Source organism: Leptosomus discolor, chromosome 22, assembly GCF_034619465.1.
Source record: "Leptosomus discolor isolate bLepDis1 chromosome 22, bLepDis1.hap2, whole genome shotgun sequence".
Taxonomy (NCBI): Eukaryota; Metazoa; Chordata; class Aves; order Leptosomiformes; family Leptosomidae; genus Leptosomus; species Leptosomus discolor.
In genome coordinates this window covers 7544691-7566579 of record NC_141412.1, presented here as the reverse complement: position 1 = coordinate 7566579, position 21889 = coordinate 7544691, and the positions used below count along the sequence as shown (strand labels likewise).

At 61.3% G+C, this 21889-nt stretch overlaps 4 protein-coding genes across 11 annotated transcripts in view; 1 reads left to right on the top strand and 3 right to left on the bottom strand.

Moving 5' to 3' along the window:
- The window catches only part of FOXRED1 (FAD dependent oxidoreductase domain containing 1), a 2992-nt gene extending 570 nt beyond the window's left edge, over positions 1–2422 (bottom strand). The window contains exons 1-5 of the mRNA XM_086476886.1: positions 2296–2422; positions 1317–1555; positions 1111–1221; positions 881–1012; positions 689–782 (exon numbers count right to left, since the gene is read on the bottom strand). Of these exons, the coding sequence (XP_086333012.1) occupies positions 689–782; positions 881–1012; positions 1111–1221; positions 1317–1555; positions 2296–2422 (703 nt within the window). The remainder of the gene's footprint in view (positions 1–688; positions 783–880; positions 1013–1110; positions 1222–1316; positions 1556–2295) is intronic.
- A 211-nt stretch (positions 2423–2633) lies between these two features.
- On the top strand, positions 2634–8572 carry SRPRA (SRP receptor subunit alpha). 6 transcript variants are annotated; one of them, XM_086476861.1, is made up of 14 exons: positions 2634–2759; positions 3869–3952; positions 4528–4691; positions 4790–4950; positions 5087–5240; positions 5695–5845; positions 6107–6213; positions 6361–6479; positions 6749–6835; positions 6930–7102; positions 7210–7423; positions 7507–7670; positions 7805–7903; positions 8141–8572. In XM_086476861.1, exons 1-14 carry the CDS (start codon positions 2634–2636, stop codon positions 8267–8269), a joined length of 1932 nt encoding a protein of 643 aa, XP_086332987.1. In that variant the 3' UTR covers positions 8270–8572. The 6 variants fall into 6 exon arrangements, with proteins under 6 accessions (XP_086332987.1, XP_086332985.1, XP_086332988.1 ...); XM_086476859.1 differs by having other exon boundaries at positions 5692–5845; XM_086476862.1 differs by having other exon boundaries at positions 5692–5863; positions 6131–6213.
- Positions 8573–9635: 1063 nt separating this feature from the next.
- SIRAL1 (SIR2 antiphage like 1) lies at positions 9636–17069 on the bottom strand. 3 transcript variants are annotated; one of them, XM_086476977.1, is made up of 8 exons: positions 17027–17069; positions 14132–14210; positions 12049–12301; positions 11499–11726; positions 10751–10879; positions 10030–10315; positions 9850–9909; positions 9636–9772 (listed from the first exon to the last, which is right to left on the bottom strand). In XM_086476977.1, exons 2-8 carry the CDS (start codon positions 14200–14202, stop codon positions 9657–9659), a joined length of 1143 nt encoding a protein of 380 aa, XP_086333103.1. In that variant the 5' UTR covers positions 14203–14210; positions 17027–17069; the 3' UTR covers positions 9636–9656. The 3 variants fall into 3 exon arrangements, with proteins under 3 accessions (XP_086333103.1, XP_086333101.1, XP_086333104.1); XM_086476975.1 differs by lacking the exon at positions 17027–17069 and having other exon boundaries at positions 14132–14341; XM_086476978.1 differs by lacking the exon at positions 17027–17069 and having other exon boundaries at positions 9705–9753; positions 14132–14341.
- A 1582-nt stretch (positions 17070–18651) lies between these two features.
- LOC147413955 (cryptochrome-2-like) lies at positions 18652–21348 on the bottom strand. The gene is made up of 9 exons (XM_086476885.1): positions 21143–21348; positions 20865–21059; positions 20662–20780; positions 20083–20237; positions 19820–19960; positions 19536–19703; positions 19297–19437; positions 19058–19209; positions 18652–18985 (listed from the first exon to the last, which is right to left on the bottom strand). Exons 1-9 carry the CDS (start codon positions 21346–21348, stop codon positions 18652–18654), a joined length of 1611 nt encoding a protein of 536 aa, XP_086333011.1.
- Between the last annotated feature and the right edge of the window lie 541 nt (positions 21349–21889).

The following is a 21889-nucleotide window of genomic DNA, read 5'->3' as shown; positions in this document are numbered from 1 at the left end:
TCCGTAGGGATGGAGATTGATGGGGATGAGGATGATGGGGATGAGGATGATGGGGATGAGGATGGGTGTTGAGGTGTTGGGGGGGGGGGGGAAACACACGTGAGGGGGGCACGGCAGTGTGACCCCCCCCCCAAGTACCCCAATTTAGGGGGGGTGGACCCTTCCTTCCCTAAATAAAGGTGGGATGGAGGATGCACCCCGTAGGAATGGGGATGGAGATTGATGGGGATGAGGATGATGAGGATGATGGGGATGAGGATGATGGGGATGAGGATGGGTGTTGAGGGGGGGGGGGAAACACACATTGGGGGGGGCATGGCAGTGTGACACCCTCCCCCCCCAAATACCCCAGTTTAGGGGGGGGTGGACCCCCGCTTCCCTAAATAAAGCTGGGATGGAGGATGCACCCCATAGGGATGGAGATTGATGGGGATGAGGATGATGGGGATGAGGATGGGTGTTGAGGGGGGGGGAAACACACGTGTGGGGGGGCCTGGCAGTGTGACACCCCCCCCAAATACCCCAATTTGGGGGGGGTGGCCCCCCCCTTCCCTAAATAAAGCTGGGATGGAGGATGCACCCCGTAGGGATGGGATGGAGATGAGAATAGAGATTGACGGGGATGAGGATGGGTGTTGAGTGGGGGGGGGGTCGTCCCCCCCCATGCCCCCCCCCCCCCCCCCCATACCATAGGACGCCACGGCCACGTCCTCCGTGTCCATCCAAGGGAATTTCGCCTTCAGCTGGGCGGGGGACAGCAGGGCCACCTTCGCCCCTTCTCCCTGGGGATGGCCAGCATGGGGGGAGTGTGTGTGTGTGTGTGTCAGGATAAGACCCCCCCCCCCCCCAAAAAAAATGACCCCCGTGGGGGGGTTTCCACGCTTGTCCCCCACCTCTGGAGCTGGACGGTGGCCTCCAGCCCGGCAGCCCCCTGCGGGGAGGCGAGGAAGAGGTACCCCGAGGGCTGGAACTGGATGTCGATGGGGGGCTCGTTCGGCACCCCAAGGTACTCCTGTAAGGCGAGGGGGACCCCGGTGAGCAGGGCTGGGCAACACCCCCCCCCCTCCCCCCAATAACCCACACCCTCCCCCCCAAAATAATCCCCCCTACGTTGATGTTGCGGAGGAAGCTGGCGGAGAAGCGGGACATGTGGATATTTTCCGGGAGGGAAAACTGCTGCCGGATCCCCCCCACTGACAGCACCGTGGAGGCTTGGGAATACTGAAGGAGAAGACACCCCCCCCCCCCCCCAAAAAAAAGGAGGTTCAGAGAGGGTCCCCAAGGCTGTACCCCGCCCTGGGAAGGGGGTGTCTCACCGTGGGGTCCCGCTCCACCACCAGCACCTTCATGCCGTGCCGCTGGCCCTCCAGCGCCTTCAGCCAGTAAGCCACCGACCAGCCCACCACGCCGCCCCCCACCACCACCACGTCGGCTTCTTCGGGGGGTCGGGGACCCGAAGGGGTCCCCGGGGGGACCCAGGTCCCCCACCCCGCCTCCTGAGCCGGCAGCTGATCCTTCAGAGTCTGAGCCAGGCGCCTCAGCCCCAGATCCAGCTCTGCTGGTATATTGGGAGTGGGGGGGACGACACACACACACGCTTTGAGGTCGGGGGGGGGCACAGCTGGCAGCCCCCCTGGGACCCCCCGAGGTCCTTCTGGGAACCCCCCAGCACCCTCTCCATCTCCCTAGGACCCTCTGGGACCCCTCAGTCCCCTGGGTGCCCCCCGCCCGCCTCCAGTTCCCTGGGTGCCACTCCAGGCCTCTCTATAATCCCCCCCTGGACGTCTTGGGTCTCCTGGACACCCCCCCCCCCCTCCCAGGGCTTTCTGTGACCCCCCCCCCAGTCCCCCCTGGGGTCCCCCCCGTCCACTCTGAGACCCCACAAGTTCTCCCCTAATCCCCTGGGATATCCCGCCCCCCTCAAGTCACCTGGGACACCCTATTGCCCCCTGGGACCCGCCAGTTCTCTCTGGCGTCCCAATGACACCCCCCGCCCCCCCCGTGTCCCCTTCCAGTGTCCCTTGGGTCTCCTGGACCCCCAGTCCCCCCAGGGCCCACCAGCCCACAGCGGGACCCCTCAGAACGCCCCCAGCCCCCCCCTCGGACCCCTCCAGTCCCCTCTGGGACCCCTCAGGACCCACCCCAGTCCCTGGAAACCCACCCAGTGACCCTCCCTTTCCCTGGAACCCCCCCAATCCCTTTGACACCCCCCTCTAGACACCCCCCCCCCATTCCCCCCCCCGGGACCCCCATGACACCCCCAAATCCCCTCCCCCCGGCCCCTCCGGGTCTCACCGCGAAAGATGTCGGAGCTGAGGGGGGCCGCGGTGCGGAGGGGGCGGCCCGGACCCCCCCCCGGTACCGGGGACCCCCCCGGACCCCCCCGCCTCGGCGGGCGAAGTCCGCGCCACCAGCGCAGCATGCCGCCTAGCCCCGCCCCCTCTCCGCATTACCACGCCCCCACCGCGCCCCGCCCCTCTCGCCATTCGCCAGCCGCCGTCCCGCCCCTTCCCGTCCCCTCCGCCAATGGCGGGGCGCGGTTTCCGGCGGAAGTGAGGGCGGGCGGGCGCGGGGGGGGGGGGGGGGCAGTGCGACGTGTGCGCGGAGCCGGGCCCGGCGCCGCCGCCGCCGCCATGCTCGACTTCTTCACCATCTTCAGCAAGGGCGGCCTCGTCCTCTGGTGCTTCCAGGGCGTCCGCGGGCCCGCCGCCGCCGCTACCGCGCCCGTTAACGCCCTCATCCGCTCCGTCCTCTTGCAGGTCCGCGCCGGGCGGGCGGGGGGCGGGAGGCGGCGGGCGGGCGGGCGGGAGGGACCATCTGCCTGAGGCGGGGAGGGGGAGATACGGCCCGGACCATCTGCCTGGGCGGGGGGGGGTCGCGACGCGACGGTTGGGTAGGGGCCACCTACCTTGGGGGGGGCGGGGGGGGGGGCTGTTGGGACCACCTATGAGGGGGGGGGAATGGGCAGTACCACCTACCTGGAGGGGGGGGGTTGGGACTGTCTACCTGAGGGGAGGGGGGAATGGGCAGGACCACTTACGGGGGGGGGGGGGGGAGTGTGGTAGGACCCCCTACCTGGGGAGGGGGCTTGGGACCACCTACCTGAGGGAGGGGTGGTTGGGACCACCTACCTGGGGAGGGGGGAATGGGCAGGACCACCTACCTGGGGAGGGGGAATGGGCAGGACCACCTACCTGGGGAGGGGGGAATGGGCAGGACCACCTACCTGGGGAGGGGGGAATGGGCAGGACCACCTACCTGGGGAGGGGGAATGGGCAGGACCACCTACCTGGGGAGGGGGGAATGGGCAGGACCACCTACCTGGGGAGGGGGGAATGGGCAGGACCACCTATCTGGGGAGGGGGGAGTGGTTGGGACCCTCTACCTGGGGAGGGGTCTTGGGACCTCTTGGGACCTTCCCCCCCCTACTTGGCGGGGGGCGGGGGGGGGGGAAATGGGCAGGACCACCTACCTGGGGAGGGGGCTTGGGACCACCTACCTGGGGGAGGGGGGGAATGGGCAGGACCACCTGCCTGGGGAGGGGGGGGATATGGTTGGGACCACCTACCTGTGGGGGGGACACATGGGCACAACCACCATGGGGGGGGGGGGGGGGGATGGATGGGACCACTTGTTTGGGGAGGGGAGGAGACATGGGGTGGGCCCACCTACCTGGGGACCCACACACACAACATCTGACCTATTTGGGGGAGGAAATTTGGGGCCACCGCTCAGGGGGATGGGCTGGCCCACTATAAGCGGTGCTGGCCCGCTTTTTGGGGAGGGGTGGGTGCCAGGGATGATGATTTGGGGGGGGGGGGGTCTCCTCGCTGCTGGCACCCCCTTTCCGACGGTTCTTCTCCCCTAGGAGCGAGGCGGCAACAACTCCTTCACCCATGAAGCCCTCACGCTTAAGTACAAACTGGACAACCAGTTTGAACTGGTGTTTGTGGTAAGCCACCTCCCCCCAGGCACCCCCGGGGGTGGCACGTTGGCCCCTTAGCCCCTACCTAGCCTGGGGTGCCCCGAAATCCCGAGGGGGGAGGATTGCCCTAGAAAAGGGGCGTCTTTGGGTCATCGGAGTCGTGTGCGACAGGATTAAAACTCCTTAGAGAGAAGCTCTACAGGTTCTTACAGCCTAAAAAACCTTTTCTTTTGACCAGATTTAGTTAAAAACCGCCAGAAACGTGTCCCCCCCTTTACTTTAGCAGCTATTTTAGCGCTCTCCCCGTCCCTTATCTCTATAAATCCACCCAACCTCCGTTGCGTACCTAAAGATAAGCAAAAACCTTTCTGGCCTTTTCGCTACGTGTCTTTGTTGCCATGAAACGCTCAACCTGCTTTATCACCTTTGAAAGGGAAACGTGCCACGTTCTTGGGGGTGTTTTTTCCCCCCTTTTTGAGAGCGGTGGGACACGTCCCACAGCCTGCCGAAACGAAAGAGCTCCGTGTGAGAAGGGAGCGAGGTTCTTCCTCGCCAGCCAGAGGCCGCGAGAGCGCCGTTCTCCTCGCCGTGCTGCTTTGCAGGTGGGGTTTCAGAAGATCCTGACTCTCACCTACGTCGACAAGTTGATAGACGACGTCCACAAGGAGTTCAGAGACAAATATCGCAACGAGTTCCAGCAGAAAGGCACCCTGGGCCTCCTCAATGGCACCTTTGATTTTAAAGACGACTTCATGCGCCTCCTCCGGTAGCAGAGCTGGAGTTTTGTCTCTCTCCTTTCAGAATGGAGGGGTGAGGGGTAGGGGAAGAGCTGAAATTGAGGCTAACGGGCCACCTCCCCCGCAGGGATGCAGAGGAGAGCAGTAAAGTCCGAGCTCCCACCGTCATGAAGACGTTTGAGCAGTCTCTCAAGTCCCAGAAGACTGTCAAGTCCATGATAGAAACCCCAGGGGAGAAACCAAAGGAGAAAGTCAAGACCAAGAAGAACAAAAGCTCCAAAAAAGAAGGTGAGCGGGAAAAGAGAGATGGAGAGGGGCGGAAAATAAATCCTCCAGAGCTCTGTGTGCCAGTCTGCGCTTTTCCCAGTCCTCCCAGTCCTCCCCAACGCTGGGCTGAGCTCGTGTTGGGGCTTTTTCCCCTCAGGAACCGAAGGTGTCGCGCCCCCCGGTAAAGCGGCCCCGGGCGACAAGCAACTCTCCGCCGCCGGGGACAGGGAGGAGCTCACCAAGGATGAAATCCTGCAGAAGAACCGGGAGGAATTCTTCAGGAGACACATGAAAGCGGGGGAGAAGTCCAGGTGGGCGACGGGGACGCTTCCCACCACCTCACCCTGGGGGTCCCTGGGCCGTGACCGAGTCTCTCCTTCCTCTGGCGTCCCCTGGGAGTCAGCCCGCGCTTTCCTCGGCCTTATTTCCCTTTTCCTTATCTTCTTGTTTGCTGGGAAGACTGGGAAAGGGCGCGCTGTGGGTCCTGGAGGGGGGGGACAGAGCTTGATCCCTTCCCCAGGAGAGGCCCAGACCTCTTTTTGGTGAGGTTTTCCCCTGCTGCGAGCAAAGGGCAGTGCCGCATCGATGCCAAGTGGCCTGATAGAGGGTGAAAGTTCAGATAAATAAACTCCGGAGACGGAATCAGCCGGATTTAACCTTAATTTCTACCTTTTTTGGGTCATCCAAGCTTTTAACGTTCGCATTTTCCAAGGACCCAGTTGCTGCTGCATCGCCAGAACGCGTTTCTGGTCTTTCTTTCAGCAGATCTCCAAAGCCCGAGGCGCAGAAGGAGAAGGGGAAGAAGCCCCGAGTGTGGGACCTGGGGAACTCCAACGCCAAAGTCCTCGATTACAGCAACTCGGCGACCAACGGCAGCGCCGAGGCTTGTCCCGTGGAAGAATTTGACCCCGATACGGTGAGGAAGAGCCGGGTCGCTCCGTCCCCGTTGCTCTGGGATGAGCTGAGGGTTGGAAACGCGGCCTGGGGTGGCCGGGAAGGGACGAGGAACCGGGATGGCAGAAGCTGCCGCCGAAAGGGTGTCGTCTCCAGCTCGGGGCCGAGCCCTCGTGGCAAAGATCTCGTCACCGAAAACGGGTGGTGGGGGGTGTGTGACAGTAAGGGGTTGCCGATTTTTGGGGGGGGGTGTGTCTTTGTGTCGTCCAATTCCGCCTCGCAGGCTCTGGGGGATCGAAATCGGGAGCCCGGCCGCCTCTACGACCTGGAGTACGAGAGCGATGACGAAGGTGAAGAGGAGAAGGTTGTTCAGAACCTTTCGAAACCCAGGTGAGGGGCTCCTGCGGCCTCCCCCCCTCCCGTAACTCATCTTCCAGTCTAACCAGTGACGCGGTTGGGGACAAACTGGTGCGTTTGTCCGGCTTTTCTCGCACCTGGCTCCTCGCGCCCGAGGGTGACTCCTGTGCTCCTCCGCAGCGCCAAGAAGGGGGGCCTGGGGGGCATGTTTGGCATGCTGAAAGGCCTGGTGGGCTCCAAGAGCTTGGCGAGAGAGGACATGGACCCCGTCCTGGAGAAGATGAAGGATCACTTGATCGGTACGGCTGGATCCGCCGCCAGCCGGTTGGCGTTGGAGGTGGTTCCCTGCGCTCCGGGGGCGGGGTAGCCCCCACGGTTTGGGGCCGTTGTTGCCCACGGGAAGGGTGGTGGGTTCCCCATCTCGCCTCTGGGCATCAAACTGGGGGGCAATGGTGTGGTCTGGCGGCGATGCTGAGCGCCGCCTCCCACCTTCCTTCCCTCGGCGCCGCTGTCCGGCGCGCACCTCGGCACCGCTGACTCCCCTTTCGCTCTTCTCTCTCCCTCCAAGCCAAAAACGTGGCGGCCGAGATCGCGGTGCAGCTCTGCGAATCGGTGGCCAAGAAACTGGAAGGGAAGGTGATGGGAACGTTCACCAGTAAGTGGCGGCCGCGCGGCCTCCCGCTCGCGGCGCGGGGCTCGGGAGCGTTCCCAGGGCGTGACGGGTTCTCTCGCCGTCTCCTCCTTCCCAGCGGTGACCTCGACGGTGAAGCAGGCCCTGCAGGAGGCTCTGGTGCAGATCCTGCAGCCCCAGCGCCGCGTGGACGTCCTGCGCGACGTCATGGACGCCCAGCGCCATCGCCGACCCTACGTCGTCACTTTCTGCGGCGTCAACGGCGTCGGGAAGTCCACCAACCTGGCCAAGGTAGGACACGGTCCTCCTGGCTCTCTGGGACGGGGGAGGAGGTCAGGCTGGGGGTGTTAACTGGATTTTGGGGTGTTTTTGTGGTTTTTTTTTGGCGCACCCTCCAGATCTCATTCTGGCTGATCGAGAACGGTTTCAGCGTCCTCATCGCCGCCTGCGACACCTTCCGGGCGGGAGCGGTGGAGCAGCTCCGCACCCACACCCGTCGCCTCAACGCCCTGCACCCTCCGGAGAGCCACGGCGGGCGGACCATGGTGCAGCTCTACGAGAAGGGCTACGGCAAGGACGCGGCGGGGATCGCCATGGAGGCCATCTCTTACGGTAGGCGGGGGAAACCCGTCGGTGGGAGGCGGCGGTTTCACCGGAGCGCGAGGTTTAACCGGTGGTCTGGTCGCCCCGCCCAGCTCGGAACCAGGGCTTTGACGTGGTCCTGGTGGACACGGCGGGCCGCATGCAGGACAACGCTCCCTTGATGACGGCGTTGGCCAAACTCATCGCCGTCAACGCTCCCGACCTGGTCCTCTTCGTGGGGGAAGCGCTGGTGGGGAACGAAGCTGTGGATCAGCTGGTGAGCGTGGAGGCTTTGTTCCCTGAAAGATCCGAGGGGGGATAAAAAAAACCAAACCCGTTTCTGTAGGTTTTATGAAAGATTGGGACAAGCAGCACCACCAACGTGGTTCTTGGATCTACCGTCTCCCTCAGGTCAAGTTCAACAAGGCCTTGGCCGATCACTCCATGGCCCAGACGCCGCGGCTCATCGACGGGATTGTCCTCACCAAGTTCGATACCATCGATGACAAGGTAAGGACAGAAGGACGGTGGCGACCAGAGCAGGGATTGTCCAAGGCCGGGCGCTATCCTGGACGCCATCCTCTTGCGTTGAAGCCATTTAACCAAAATTTAGCCGTCCCATTTCCACCCGTACGGGGCCGTGAGGCCTCGTGGTTTATTCCGCGTATACCGGCCGCCTCCCCTCCAGGCGGGGTCGCGCCGGGTTGGTGGGCTGAGGGTTTCCCCCCCCCCCGTTGTCCTCGGCAGGTGGGCGCCGCCATCTCCATGACCTACATCACGAGCAAGCCCATCGTTTTCGTCGGTACCGGCCAAACGTACTGCGATCTGCGAAGCCTTAACGCCAAGGCCGTGGTCGCGGCGCTCATGAAGGCCTAAAAAAAAAAAATGAACGAAAACCCAACCAAATCGCTGTTTGCTGATGTCAGAGAAGAACATGCTTTACCCCGTTACCGACTGTAGTCTTTCCTGTGTAGTGCAGAGCAGAATGAAGGCGGACCGGTGCGAGGGGGACTGACTTTTTTTTTTGGGGGGGGGGATAAAACTCCCTTTTATCCAGCAAAAAAAGCCCTTCCCTTGGGTTCTTTCATTCTGTTCGAAGTGACGCTGGAAGGCTGGAGCCAGAGCTTTGTATTGTTCGTGCCGCACGGGGTGGGGTGGGCAGCGCCAGAACCTGCTGGGCTGTTTCGGGGCGGGGTAGGGGGGGGGGGTTTAAAAGTGTTGTTTTTGGAGCTGCTTTTCCTTTTCGTTTGGTTTAGAGCAGCTTAGGGAAGACGCAGGAGCGAGGGGTGAGCTTAGGGCAGCAGCGGGAGAAGATTTGGGCTGTTGACGTCTCCGCTAGTGGCGGCTCCGCTGAAGCTGATGAACCAAAACCGGGAAAAAAAACGCTAAAATTGCCTTAAGGTCCCCGTTTCTGTCGTTACCGAGACTCCAGACACCGCGTGTTTAGGGAGGAGCTTGGTCCCATGGCGCTCGTCGTGGTCGGAGAAGGAAGGCAGCGCCTTGGTGTTATTTGCTAGGAAAAAAAAAAAAAAAAAGGAAAAAAAAAAAAAAACCCAAACCAAACCCGAATTCCTACTGGAAGAGAACGGGGCTGCTTGCTGCTTTCCTGCGCCCTTTGTGTCCCCCCCCCCCCCCCTCCGCCCCCTCTTCGAGTGCCTGGTCTGAAGTGCTCCACTGGATAATACAAACCTCTCTTACGGTGTCTTGTAGCTCTGTATCGCAGATGTGCTCTAGTGCAATAAATCGAATGCTGTCTGCTAAGAGACATAATTTATATAAAAATAAACTTCATAATTTGTTCTCGGTGTATAAATAACTTGCCTCCAGCCAGGACCTGTTTCCTCCTTGGGGTGGGGGAAGACAAACTCCTGCCTGGGTTGAGGGTTTTTGAGGAGGGGGCGTGTAAATCACCCATCAGCCAGCAGGGAAAGCGAACAGGCCTTTAATACAAGCTTCAACGTACAAAATCCTGTACAGTATAAACTAGAAAACTAGAGCTTCGAGTAAAAAAAAAAAAAAAAAAAAGCTCAAGTTTCATGTTTTTAATTGAAATACAGAATACAAAAGCGCTAAAGTATGAAATTCGAGGCGGCTGCAGCTCCCCGGGCGCGCCCAACCTCGGTAAAAAGAATTTTACTACGTGAAACGGGGCGGCCGACCCCCCCCCCCCCAGCCCCCGCCTTGTGCCCGAAGCAGCTCGACAGCGATGGGTTTCGCTTCTCCTCTTCCCCCCCCCCCGCCCCGAAACCGGCCCTAAACCTCGTCAGGCCTCTCCGGGAGCTGCCGGCTCGGGTTTAGAGCCGTCCCCGCCGCGGCGCAGGTCCCCCCGGGGGGCGAGGCTGATGCTCAAGTGGTGCGTCCTGCGGGAAAGGGAAAGCTCTGGAGGCCGCCGGGCTCCCCCCCGCCGGGGAGTCACAAGGCAGGGGGGGAGTTTGGAAAGGGCAGAAGGGTCTTACCTTTCATCTCAGGGTGGGCAGCAGCGGAGCCGTTGAGCTGCTGTCCCTCCTTGGGCAGGCCTAGGAGAGAGCAGAGAGCGAGGACGGGGCACGTGGCAGGGCTTTCCTCGCCTCTGGCGAGCAAACTCCCTTTTTTTCCCCCATTTTTATGATTTCCAAGTGATATCTGCCCCCCGGTACCTGTCCGACCCCTGGTGGCGATCTCGCTCGTCAGCCTCTCGAAGTACTCGGGCAAGTCGGCGTATTCCTCCCCGTAGGAAATCACTTTGATCCCTTTGTCCAGCATGTTCTCGCGGAGCTTCTTGAACTCGTCCACGTCTCCTCGCCGGACGAGCATGAAGTGCTCCAGGTCCGATTTGTGCTTGACAGCCTCCAAAAACAACGCCTGAAACGTGGTGTCGTCGACAGTCCAGCCACAGCCCAGGAAGAGGAATGACTTGTTTTCATACAGCTTCTGAATCTCTCGCTTGCAAGAAAAAAGGGAAAAAAGGGAAAAAAGGGAAAAAAGGGAAAAAAGGGAAAAAAGGGAAAAAAGGGAAAAAAGGGAAAAAAGGGAAAAAAGGGAAAAAAGGGAAAAAAGGGAAAAAAGGGAAAAAAGGGAAAAAAGGGAAAAAAGGGAAAAAAGGGAAAAAAGGGAAAAAAGGGAAAAAAGGGAAAAAAGGGCTTAGCGAAGGGAAGCTTCACCCTCACGAGGCGCAAGAGGCCGAGACCAGCACCCAGTCGTCCTCAACGCGAGCGTGGTGAGGGGTTTTGGCAGCTTTGAGGACCCCCCCCCCCGGCTCTGCACGAAGGACTTTTCCCACCCCTTCAGCCTTGGAACTCAGCCTGGTGGCGGGAGATGGGTACAAGCCCCGGATGGGACCCCAAAGCGGAGGAGAAGGGGGTGTGGGGGTGGCCTCACCATCACCTCCGTGTTGCGCAGCACGTTCTGGTAGCCGGCCGGGTGCAGCACGATGCCGCTGGGGTTGGTGTAAACGCCGTGGATGTGCAGGACGCTGAGCTTCCTCTTCTCCTGCGCCCACTCCAGCACCTGCCCCAAAGAAACCCCTCTGGAAACTCATCGCCTTCGCTCCCGCAGCGCTGTTAAACGTATCATTTTGGGGAAGCCTTTCAAAGAGGGAGTTTCCTCCTCATTTTAACTCCTCGAGGCCGTCGGGCCCCGCGGCCCGACGGCGCTCGTTGGCGTCGACGCTTCGGCCCGACGGCGAAGGCGATGGGAAGAGACCGAACGGACGCACCGGACTCGGCGGAAAAAAAGGGGGGAAAACTCTACAAATACAACTTCAGCGCGTTTCTCGAGCCTACCAAGCTTCATTTCTTGGCCCTTCCAGGCTCTGAGAAGCTCCGAGGGAGCTCAAGAGCTGACCTTCATTTCAGAAAGCCACTTCTGAGGCTCCCAGTTGACTCCAGCAGCCCTTAGCTCGTTTAAGCTTGCAATAATTAGAACGCTAATTTGGAACCCTGTTAAGTACTTCCAGTGTAGATTAAGGGGTCACGCAGGAAACGCGGAGCTCAGAAAGGAGCTGGAACGGGAAGCGACCAAGCACAACCCCCTCCCGTGGGCGGGAGGGCGCACCCCGCCACCATCCTGCCTCGTCCCAGCTCAGCCCTGACCGAAAAAGGACAATAACCAAATCCTCGGGGTTTACCTTTTTTTCATCTGTCAGGTCCAGAGACTCGAGGTGCTTCCCCTGGTGCGCGGCGTACAGCTCCAGCAGGTTGTCGAAGTTGGTGGTCAACACCAGCGCCCCGTTCTCCATCAGGTGAAGCACCGATTGGAGCAGCTGCTTCCCGGAATCCTCCATTTTAGACTCCAGGTCGTCGAACACTTCGTACAAACAGTCTTTGAAAAAAGTGGAGCGAACGTTGCTTGTGCGCTGGGGAGAGAGGCGGAGATGAGAGCGGGGCTTCTTCTGCCGCTTCCCGACGCGATGATAAACCACCCCCGGATTTCCCAAGGGTCTCGCCAAAGCTCTGGCTCCTCACAAGACTCCCTGCCCCGCAGGAAACACCCCAAAGCTGGTGCGCAGGGCAGAGGTGCGCCTCAGGAACCCAGCACGGTGCCGGCCCTTGTGGGTCCTCGTAGCCAGAGGAATCGTCGGAGATGGGGACAGGCCGGAGACCCAAAATTTGGTGATTTTCAAGGCGGGAAACCTTACGCTGAGCGGGGGGGGGTACCGAATATCGACGGACACTCACCGGAGACAGCTTCTGGATAAGGTCGTGGGCGACGTGAACCAAGTTCTTGTCTTCGTGGAGACACTTTTGGAACCGTTTGCTCTCTTCGTCTTCCAGGAGATCAAAGTCAATAGCAGCGTCCAGGAGGGCCTGGATTAAGCCCTTCCACGACTTCAGCGCCGGCACCTGAGGAGCAACCGCCGCGCTGATCCCCGTCCCGATCACCAGGACGAGCTCCCGAGGCTTCTTGGCTTTGAGGCTTGGCAACAGCTTCCTGCGAGAGGAGAAAGAGGACACGCAGAGGACGAGGGGAGCGGCTCGCTGTGCCTCAAAGCCAGCGTGCAGCTCCACGGACCAACATTCCCAGCGCCCACCATCCCAAGGGATGGAATGACACCACCTTCACCCGTCGAGACGGTGACCGGGGAAGGCAGCGCCGCCCCGGAACGCTCCAGAAGCGAAGCCGATCCCATTAAAATTGGGAAGAAGGGAGGGCTCGTTCCTGGGAGCTGCCTGGAAGCCAGCAAAGGCTGGAGACAGCGGGAAAGGTGGGGTGAGCGCCGTGGGATACGTTAGCGATGGCTGCAGAGACACAGGGGAGCAAACCCAACCCTGCCTGCCCCCAAGACACCAGCCCCAGTTATCCCAGTTATCCCAAAAGGAAGGAGGCGAAGGCTTCCCGGTGAGGACCTTCCCACCTCCCGGCCCCTCTTTGCTGAGGAGACCCCTCGGCAGGACGTTGCTGTACCAGGAATCCCTCCCCGTGTCGCTGGGAAGCTCGAGGCCAACCTTTCGGAAGCCCAGATGCTACAAAGGGTCTCACGGAAGGGCGATATTCTCCTTCCTCCTCCTCCTCCTCCTCCCTTCTCCCTTATTTTCCTAGCTTTCCACCTGCACAGCGCTTTTAAATTTGACATTTATTATTTATTGAGTGGATGGGCTTCTCCTGGCCTGGTGTCCAGCTGCTTTTCTGAAGCAGGGGACCGGCTGCAGAGGGTGGAAGCAGCAGCAGCGCCGGGGGGGGGGGGGGGGAGGCAGCTCGTTCGGATGGTTTTTATCTGCAAACACGGGATACTGAGCACGAAGGGGAAAGGCAACCAACACCCCACGGATGGAGCTTCGCCTTCCCTCCGCCACGGCAAGGGACGAGTGAACCCTTTCCTCGAGGAGCTCTTCGCTGTCAGTGGGGTTGAATTTGGGGACTGCAAGCCTCACTGGCAATGAATCAATTAGTACTCTTACTAACGAGCTACTATAAAACCCCAACCAGAAACCTAGGGACTGAAATCCAAAATAATAACAAGTCATCACCCTGTGCAACACCCCTGGGAGAGGCATTCTGCTCCCACGCTGACAGAGACGCTTATTTCTACCCTGTGATATCCCCAGCAAGGATAAAAACAAGCTCCCAGCCTCTTTGCTGCTCGTCCCACGGTCGCCAGACCAACCTGGCGACCAGGGCGCCCTCCCAGAAACTATTCTCCCGCCTTCCTAACTCGGAAATAAATCAGATTCGTGGCAGACGACTCCCCGGAGGAATGAGCTGCACGTTCGCGGATGGTGATGCCTCAGTTTCTGAGCCCGTGGTGCCACAGCAGCCCCGGCACCAAGCCTGGATGGAAAGGAGGGTGGATACGCCCCCAAATCGGCGTCACGCTCCGGTTCCCGCTTGGAGGACCGTCAGACAACCTCTTTATGAGCTCAGGGAGCCTCCAAAGGGGAATTAGTCATCCCTTACGTGCAGCGAAACCATCCTAACGGGAGGAATCGCCCATCCTCCCGGGACCCACGCGAAGAAGCACGACCTACGCGTGGAGAGGACCCGAGCTAGAACCAGGGGGGGCAGCGCAGGGAACCCCAGCTTTCCAGGCAACTGGGTGTGCCGGGGGTTAATCCAAACCCCAGCAGCGAGGGATGCGGTGGGCACGAAGGCCTTTGTTCCAGGAAAACCCAGGAGAGGGCCGGAGCCAGCGCGTTTTTCTCGGCTCAGCGGCCGAAACGACCGCTGGGGCTCGGGGCCAAGCGTCACGCCCCGCAAAGAAGGACGCAAGGTGCCGGGGAAACGCTCTGATTAAGCAGAAATTCGCTGCTAAGTTAAATTTACCTGGGCTTTTTTGCAGGCGGCAGTCCATCTTCCAACAACGTCTCTCTGCCCAGGCTCACCGTAGAAGCCATCCAAGTTTCTAGAGGGGACAAATCACCACCAGCAAAGTCACGACCTACCCGGGGAACAGCCCACCGGGGTTTTGTCGCGCTGGCTTTTCACCGGGGCGGATAAACACCGGGGTTTATCCTTATGAGATCACCTTCGGGCTGAAAATTGCCCCTTTTTTTTTTTTTTTGGTCTCTGAACTTTGCCCCGCGGCGCTCACCCGCTTCCTGAACCTCCTTTACGACGAGGCTCGAGGAAAGCGTGGGGTGGGTCGGCGCCGAAGCGGGGGGCGGTCGCCACCGGCAGCCCGCTGGTTGCCAGATCCTTCGTGGCGCTCCCCCCCCCCCCCCCCCGCCGCCCCCCGCTTCCCAAGGCGATGCCGGGAAACCAGCGGGAGGGAAGAGAGACAACAAAGATGGTTGTTGGCTACGAAAAGCTACCGAGAGCTTTTCATTCTCTGGGGAGGAGAGAAGGATTCTGCAGCCCATCCACGACCTTAAAGCCTGCTGAGAGGAGATGTCCGAGACCTCCTTCAAAACACAAAAGGTCCCACGCTCCTCTCCCCCTCTGCCTCTCCAAAATAAGACTATTAAAAAGGGAAAGAAAGCAGACAGGACCGTTCACCCTTATCCACTCTTTCCTTGCCCACGAAGAGTCCAGCACAAACTCTGCGAGGCGGGCTGTTGCCAAAGGGAAACGCTGCTGGCCCCAAAATCGCCGGGTTTCGGGGCAGGTTTCTCAGCCTCTGAGTGTTTGTCCTACAGCGATGGCTTCGCTGCTGCTGACAGGGCAGCTCTCTGCAGGTGGGAAACCTCAGCTGGGCAGGGATCATTTAAGAAGTTGTCCCAATAATCTACTTTAAAGGTCATCTTTTAGTGCTGGGTGATGAAAACGATGCTCAGGTCCAACGTGCTTGCCAGCCCGTCCTTTCTGACCGCTCCTGAAAACTTTATCATTGTCATTACCATCGTAATAACAATATTCTAACACCTCAGAGAGCTGCTCTTCACAGCCTGCCTCCTCACCCAGCACATGCTGCCCGTCCCCTCAAAGAATCAGGTTTTTATTTTCCTGTAGAGCCCCCATTTCGGGTATTTAGCCAGCGAGGAATATGGAATTCCCCAAACTGGAATATTGAAGAAAGAAGTTTGTGTAAAGCACCAGGCTGACCTCCCAGTGCTGTCCAGCTCTGCCCTCGACCCCAGAGCCGACAGCTGAAGGTAAAACCTTCCCCACTTTCCCCACCAGCTTCGTTTACGGATCTAATTTAAGTTTATATTCGCTTTAGGCCGCGAATTATCCGCTAAGTGTCAAATATCAAGCCTGTTTATAAACTCCTCCCTAGGCCTTCCTCTAGGCACCGCTCCCATTTCACTTTAAGCAGCAGAAACGGAGGCACCAGCTCAGTTTTTAAGCGCCTCTAAAGCGCTAAGGACATTCCAAAAGTCATTCCGAGCTTAGGAAAAACCACCTTTTATAATTAGAGTTGCCAAGAAAGGGTTGTCTAATATCATAAGCTTCAATCTTTGTTTCTATTTGATGCCGTATCCAAAAAAAAAAGCCATCAGAAAGAACATCTGGTCTTCTCCTGTCTCCAAAAAAGTTCTTAGTTCCTTAAGAACAAGCCGTGGAGATTCAGCCAAGACACATAAACCTCCAGATTTTAAGCCCGGGGAGAAGCTCCGCTCTCCAGGGGGACAGATCACACCGGTACGAAACCAAACAGCGTTCCCTCAGAGCGTGGCACCACTGCCGGGGGGGGGGGCAAAAAGCACCGAGAGGCCCCCGCAGAGCCTGGCCCTGCCGTGAAGGAGAGGGAGCGACAAGCGCTCACAGGATCAGAGGCGCCTCTCCAGGCTATCCTCCTCGAGACACCAGGAATTTTGCAGCTATTTGGACTCCAGGGAGTGGGAGTAAACATCAAACTCCACGGGTTCTTGGCTCGGCTGCCCCCTCATCACCTTTATTAATAGCCCTACGCTCCCCGGGTAGGTTCACAGCGTTCTCCTTCCCCTCTCCCACCAAAGAAACCAATTAATTTCTCCTAAAGCCTCCAGATTTCAGCAAGGAACTATCTTTAAATGATGCCCAAGTCGAACAAACCCACCGACCACCATCCTGTCCCTAAGACAGGCACATCCCTGCAACACGAAGATGGATCCCAAACACACGAGGCTCACACAAGGCATTTACAAAACCCTTCCCATAACTCCACAAACCACGACCACGCCGCTCAAGCGACGTCAGACCCCTGAGTACCTTGAAGATGTTGGGATAAGACAAAGTTAAGAGTTTAAAACCCGCTGTATTTCAGCTAGAAGGATCTGAAAGGACGTTAATGAGTCGGCCCTGGCCGATTCCCAAGCTCCGTCCCTCCACGTGGGAGTCGCACAGCCCGCCGAAACTGTCCTAAGAAGGGACAGGATTGGGAGATAACCGGCAGCAGGAGGAAAACATGCCCTGCTTGTTCACGCCGGCGTTACGAACACGAGATTCAGCCTCCTCGGCTGCGAGCTGAGAAACATCCGAGGCTTTCTTTAACGCTGTGATTCCCCACGTGCTCCAGGCTCCAGGCTCCCGCCAGCTCTCTGAAAAACGGGAGGGAGCGACACAGCGAAGCCTGGGAGAGGTCTGTATCCCCCCCAAACTCGCCCAGGAGCCAGCACTGTCCCGCAGGCAACACCCCCCCGCACAGGTTCGCTTGGGTCTGCCCAATTTTAGCCGATTTTAGGTGATTCTGCAAGCAGGGCTGGCTTTCCACGGGTGTTTCTGGAAAGCAGAGAGGGCCGGACACGCTGTCGGGAGGGTTTAACACCTTCGGGGACACCCGGCGCCTCGAGGCCTTACCTTTCCTCTCCGCCGCGCCCCCTCCTCGCCCCCTCTCGCGCTAAACCTGAGGGAAAAGCAAGAACAAGGTACTTCAGCAGGCAAGGAGGAAGCCGAGGCTCTTTCTCAGGGGGGCGAAAACCGCCCCCCAAAAAAGGTTTTTCATGAGCGATGGCGCGGGGTGGGGGTGGGGGTGGTGAGGCCCCTCGCCGCCATCACGCAGCCTGTCCCGGGTCCCCCGAGGCCTCACGGCTCCCTCCCCCCGCGGGGCAGCCCCTACGGACCCCTCTGGGTGGGGAGAACAAGGGCCCGCCGCTCCCCGCCGCCATGGCGGCCCTGAGGCGGCGGGGGGGGGGAGGGGGGGGGGGGAAGGGGGGGAAGGGAATGTCCCGTCATGGCGGCGGCCTCCCCGCAGCGCGCGCGCGCGCCCCCCGCGCGCGCCCCCGGCCCGCCGTCGCCATGGCAACGCCTGCCCGCGCCCGCACGCACCTGGCGCCGCGCGCCCGGCCCCATGAGGAGACGCCCGGCCGCCGCCCCGCCCCGCCCCCCGCGCGCAGGCGCTTCCACGGGGAAGGGGCGGGGCGACGGGGGGAAGGAAAGGATTGGCCCGCCCACTTGCCGCTCCGCCCTCCCATTGGCTCGTGGAGGAAGGGGCGGGATTAGCGCGGCGCCGCCGAGACTTCGCTGCTGTTCTCGCGATGCTTCGCGGATATAAAAGCCGGCGGGCGCATGCGCCTGCCAGTCGGCGGGTTGTGCTTGCGGGGGGTGGTGGTCCGGTCGCGGTGTGAGCGGCTCGGGCGTTCGGCCTGCTCGGTCGGAGGGGGTTTTTCGAGGCGTGTGACTGTGCCCGTGCCCTGTTACCCCTCAGGGACCTTCCCCTTCCTTCCCTAAGCTGTCTCGCTGCCGGAGTTCGTGCCCGTGAGACATTGCCTCCAGCCCCGTGAGGCGGTGGGAGCAGTGCTTGGCCTCAGCTGGCTGCCACAACGCTTTCAAACCCCTGCGCGGAGGAGTTTCGGTGTGTTTAGAGCTTTTCAGGAGGAGAAGCTGTTCCCTGGCTTTCAGGGTGGCTGTGCCTTGCTTTGTGCTGGTGCCATAAATGAAGCCTGTTGATGGTGGGTGTGTTTAAAGACAAAACTAGCCTTATTTTCTCGCCTTTTTAGGGGCTGGCTTTGACGCTGCTTTGTGCTCACCCTGTTCCTAATACTCTTCACAGGCGATTGAGTAAACCACCGGCTTCCCCGTGATGACGGAGCCGGTGACACCGTAGCCGAAGCGTGCTGGTGCTGCCGGTGGATTTCAGTGTGGTGGGTCCAGGTGTGAACCGAGCTGTGCTTTCTTAATTATTCTTCCTCCCTTTAATAAGGATTATATTCTGGCGAAGGCAGGGGTGAAGGTCGTTTTGGTGGGGTGTTGGGACCTGGGTTTGCGGGGAGGTGTTTCACCTCTGAGGAATCTCAGGGGTTTTCCCGTGGGGCTGACTCATGCGGGTGAGGACACATTCTTGGGGGGGGGGGTTGATTTTTGGGGTGGTGGCAGCAGCAGCAGCAGCGAAGTCACCCGTGTTGGGGTAGGAGAGGGGAAGGGAGAAAATGGGACAAGTCATGCGTGACCCACAGCTGGCAGCTGCCTGGGGGTCCCCGTGGGGCTCAGCGCCGCTCGACCTTGGGCTTTTTCCGTCGCGATTTGGCCACTGAGGGGCTAGTCGGTGGCTCCTGCTTGGTGCCTGGAGGAGAGGAAGGCAGCCGGGGTGGCGGCAGGGCTGTGCGGGGGGCGCCTCGGTGCCTCTTGGGGGCTTCATTCCGCGCACGGGCTGCCTTCATGCGCCCCAGGTTCCTCCTGCTGGCCACCCCGTGCTCCACGATGGGCCGGGGGTAGTGGGTGCCCACCAGGCAGCCCGCCCTCTCCTGCACGGCCCGCGGTGCCTTCCAGGGCTCGTAGATGTACTCGGCGGGGAAATCCTTGAGGATGGGGAGGTATTTCCTACGGCGAGGGGGTCAAAGCCACCAAGGAGGCCACCCCCTCGTCTCGCGTGGCTTTGGGCTTTGCGCCTACCGAATGTACGCCCCGTCCCGGTCCGTCTTCTTGCCGAAGGCGACGGGCGAGTAGACGTGGAAATACCGGTGGAAGAAGGCGCTGCCCGACAGCCACAACCAGTTGCCGGCGTTGAGGGACCAGTCGGCGTCCAGCAGGAGCTCCTCAAAGACCTGGGGGACACCGTTGGTGGCGTGGGGGATGAGGTCCCCGAGAGCTTGGTGGGTGTTGGGGGACGGGGGGGGGGAAGATCTCCTGACCTTCAGCCCTTCTTCCCAGGAGACCCACAGGTCCCCGCGGGTGAGGAAGCAGGCGGCGGCGTGCCGAGCGAGGTGGTGGATCCAACCCTCGGTGCGCAGCTGGGTCATGATGGCGTCGATGAAGGGGTAGCCCGTGCGGCCCTGCCGTGGGGTGTTGGGGTTAGATGGGGCAGGGGGATGATTTTGGGGGGGGGGGGGGTGTGTTAGAGGACTCTGGGCTTATCGCCGAGGGGAAATACCTCCCTCCAGGCACGGAGGTGCTGGGGGTTGTCATCCCAGTCGACCTGCAGGCAGACGGGGTTGCCGACCATCCGGTCGAAATGGGGGATGCTGGCGCCGGCGGTGTAGAAAAACTCCCTCCAGAGGAGCTGCCCGTGCAAGGAGACGGGGGGCTGGGAGTGCTCCCGCTGCCGGCGAAGGCAGGATCAGCCCCTCTGCCTCGGCTGGCCCCTGGATTCTCCAGGGTCCTCTCTGGTTCATGCTTTCCCCCCCCCCCCCCGACACCCCAAAAATGCTGCCTCACCCCCTGGTAGGCCTCATCCAGCCGCCACCAGAAGGTGCGGACCGACAGGCAGCCGAATTTGAGGTAGGGGCTGAGGACGGTGGTGCTGGGGCTGAGCGAGGTGGGCTCCGTCTCCGGCTTCTTGAAGCTGCACAGCCAGGCCTGGACGGGGGGGAGCGCCCCAGGGTCGCGGTTGGGGGCGGGGGGAGCGCCCCAGGGTCGCGTTTGGGGGTGGGGGGAGGCGAAGCAGCCTGAAATCAGGGTGATGGGCGCCGAGCACTGACCCTCCTCTCCATGAGCGTGTTGAGCCGGGCGAGCGCCGCCGTCTCCCCACCGGGGTAGAGGTGAGGACCCACCTCAGCGGGGTCCTGGCCCAGCTCCTCTAAGGTGGGGACCCTGTAGTCGGCGTCATGGGTGACCTGGTATGGGGTGCGGCACCCTGGGGCACCATGTACAATGGGGGTGTGCCAGCCATCACTCCGCTCCAGGGTGAACAGCGAGGGAGATGCTAACGCAGCTTCCTGCTCTACCCCCCCAGGTGGGGACCCCGTAGTCGGTGTCATGGCTGACCCGGCATGCGGTGCGGCACCCTGGGGCGCCGTGTACCATGGGGGTGTGCCAGCCATCATTCCGCTCCAGGGTGAACAGCGAGGGAGGTGGTAACGCAACTTCCTGCTCTACCCCCCTCCCCGCAAGTGGGGACCCCGTAGTCGGCGTCATGGCTGACCCGGCACGGGGTGCAACACCCTGGGGCGCCGTGTACCGTGGGGGTGTGCCAGCCATCACTCCGCTCCAGGGTGAACAGCGAGGGAGATGCGAACGCAGCTTCCTGCTCTACCCCCCCAGGTCCACCCCATGCTCACTCTGGAGGTGTTCTGGCGTGAGCACCGGGGCGGGCTTCTCCGGGGGTCCGAGGGACGCCAGGAGGCTCTGCAGGCGCTTGTAGGTCAGGGGGGCTTCGCCGTCGTTCAGGGCGAGGACTCTGAGGGGGGGGAGAGGGCGCGACACGCTCGGCACCGGGGCCGGATCCCCCCCCGTACCCCGAGGGACAGCGCCGGGCACCCACCTCTCGGTGTCGTAGAGGGTGTGGGACACCTCCCGGATCACCTCCACGCCGTGCCGGGCCGCCAGCTCGGCCACGGCGGCGTCGCGCCGGCGGGCGGCGGGTTCGGTGGCCGCCTCGAACGTCAACCGCGTCGTCCCCCAGGCGTGGAAGAGACGGGGGAACACCTCCTCCGGGCTGCCCCCCACCACGAACAGCCTGTGGGGGAGCCGGGTGGGCACGAAGCCCCTTGAGACCCCCCCCCCCCCCAAAAATCCCTCGGGGGCAGCACCGGGACTCACCTGGAGCCCATTTCCCGCAGGTTCCCATCCAAATCCCGCAGGGCCTCGAGGAGGAACCGCCGGGCGTTGGCGCCCGCCGGGCCGCTGGAAGGCTCGAGGATGAAGAGGGGATGAAGGCGGCGGCAATCGGCGACCGCCGCCAGCAGCGCCGGGTTGTCGTGCAGCCGCAGCCCTTTCCGAAACCAGTGGATGGAGTTGTGCTGCATGGCCTGGGAAAGGAGAGGTGGGGGTGGATTTTTTTGGGGGGGGGGGGGGAATCGCCTCGTTTTGGGAAGTTTAACGTATAAGCACGAGCGGCGGAGGTGGACCCGTCCGGGTTTGGTTATAAAACTGAGGGAAACGGGTCTGGGCTTGCTGGGGAGGGCTGGGCGCGGTGACAGGCGGCTGGTGACGGGCAGCCGGCCGGTGGCGGATGTGGGAGGGAGGCCCCGGGGAGGGCCGGCTTCCCCGCCCCGCGGGACCGAGGCCCGACTTCCCCTGCTCTTGCTTCCGCGCGCCCAGACCGACCGGTGCGGGGGGGCGGAGGGGGGCTCAAGGAGCTGGTGGGTGCCCCCCCTGGCCTCCCCTCCTCCACCCACCCCCCCTCAGGAACCCCTTCCTGGATGGGGAAGCTGTAAGGATGGGTTTGTGACAGATCCCATTAGGCTCCAGAGTGAACACGCTGTGTCCTACCTCTCCTTTTCCACCTAGGTGATCCCGGAAGATCGTCTTCCTCGCTGAATCCAGGGGCTGATGCATCCCCCTTCC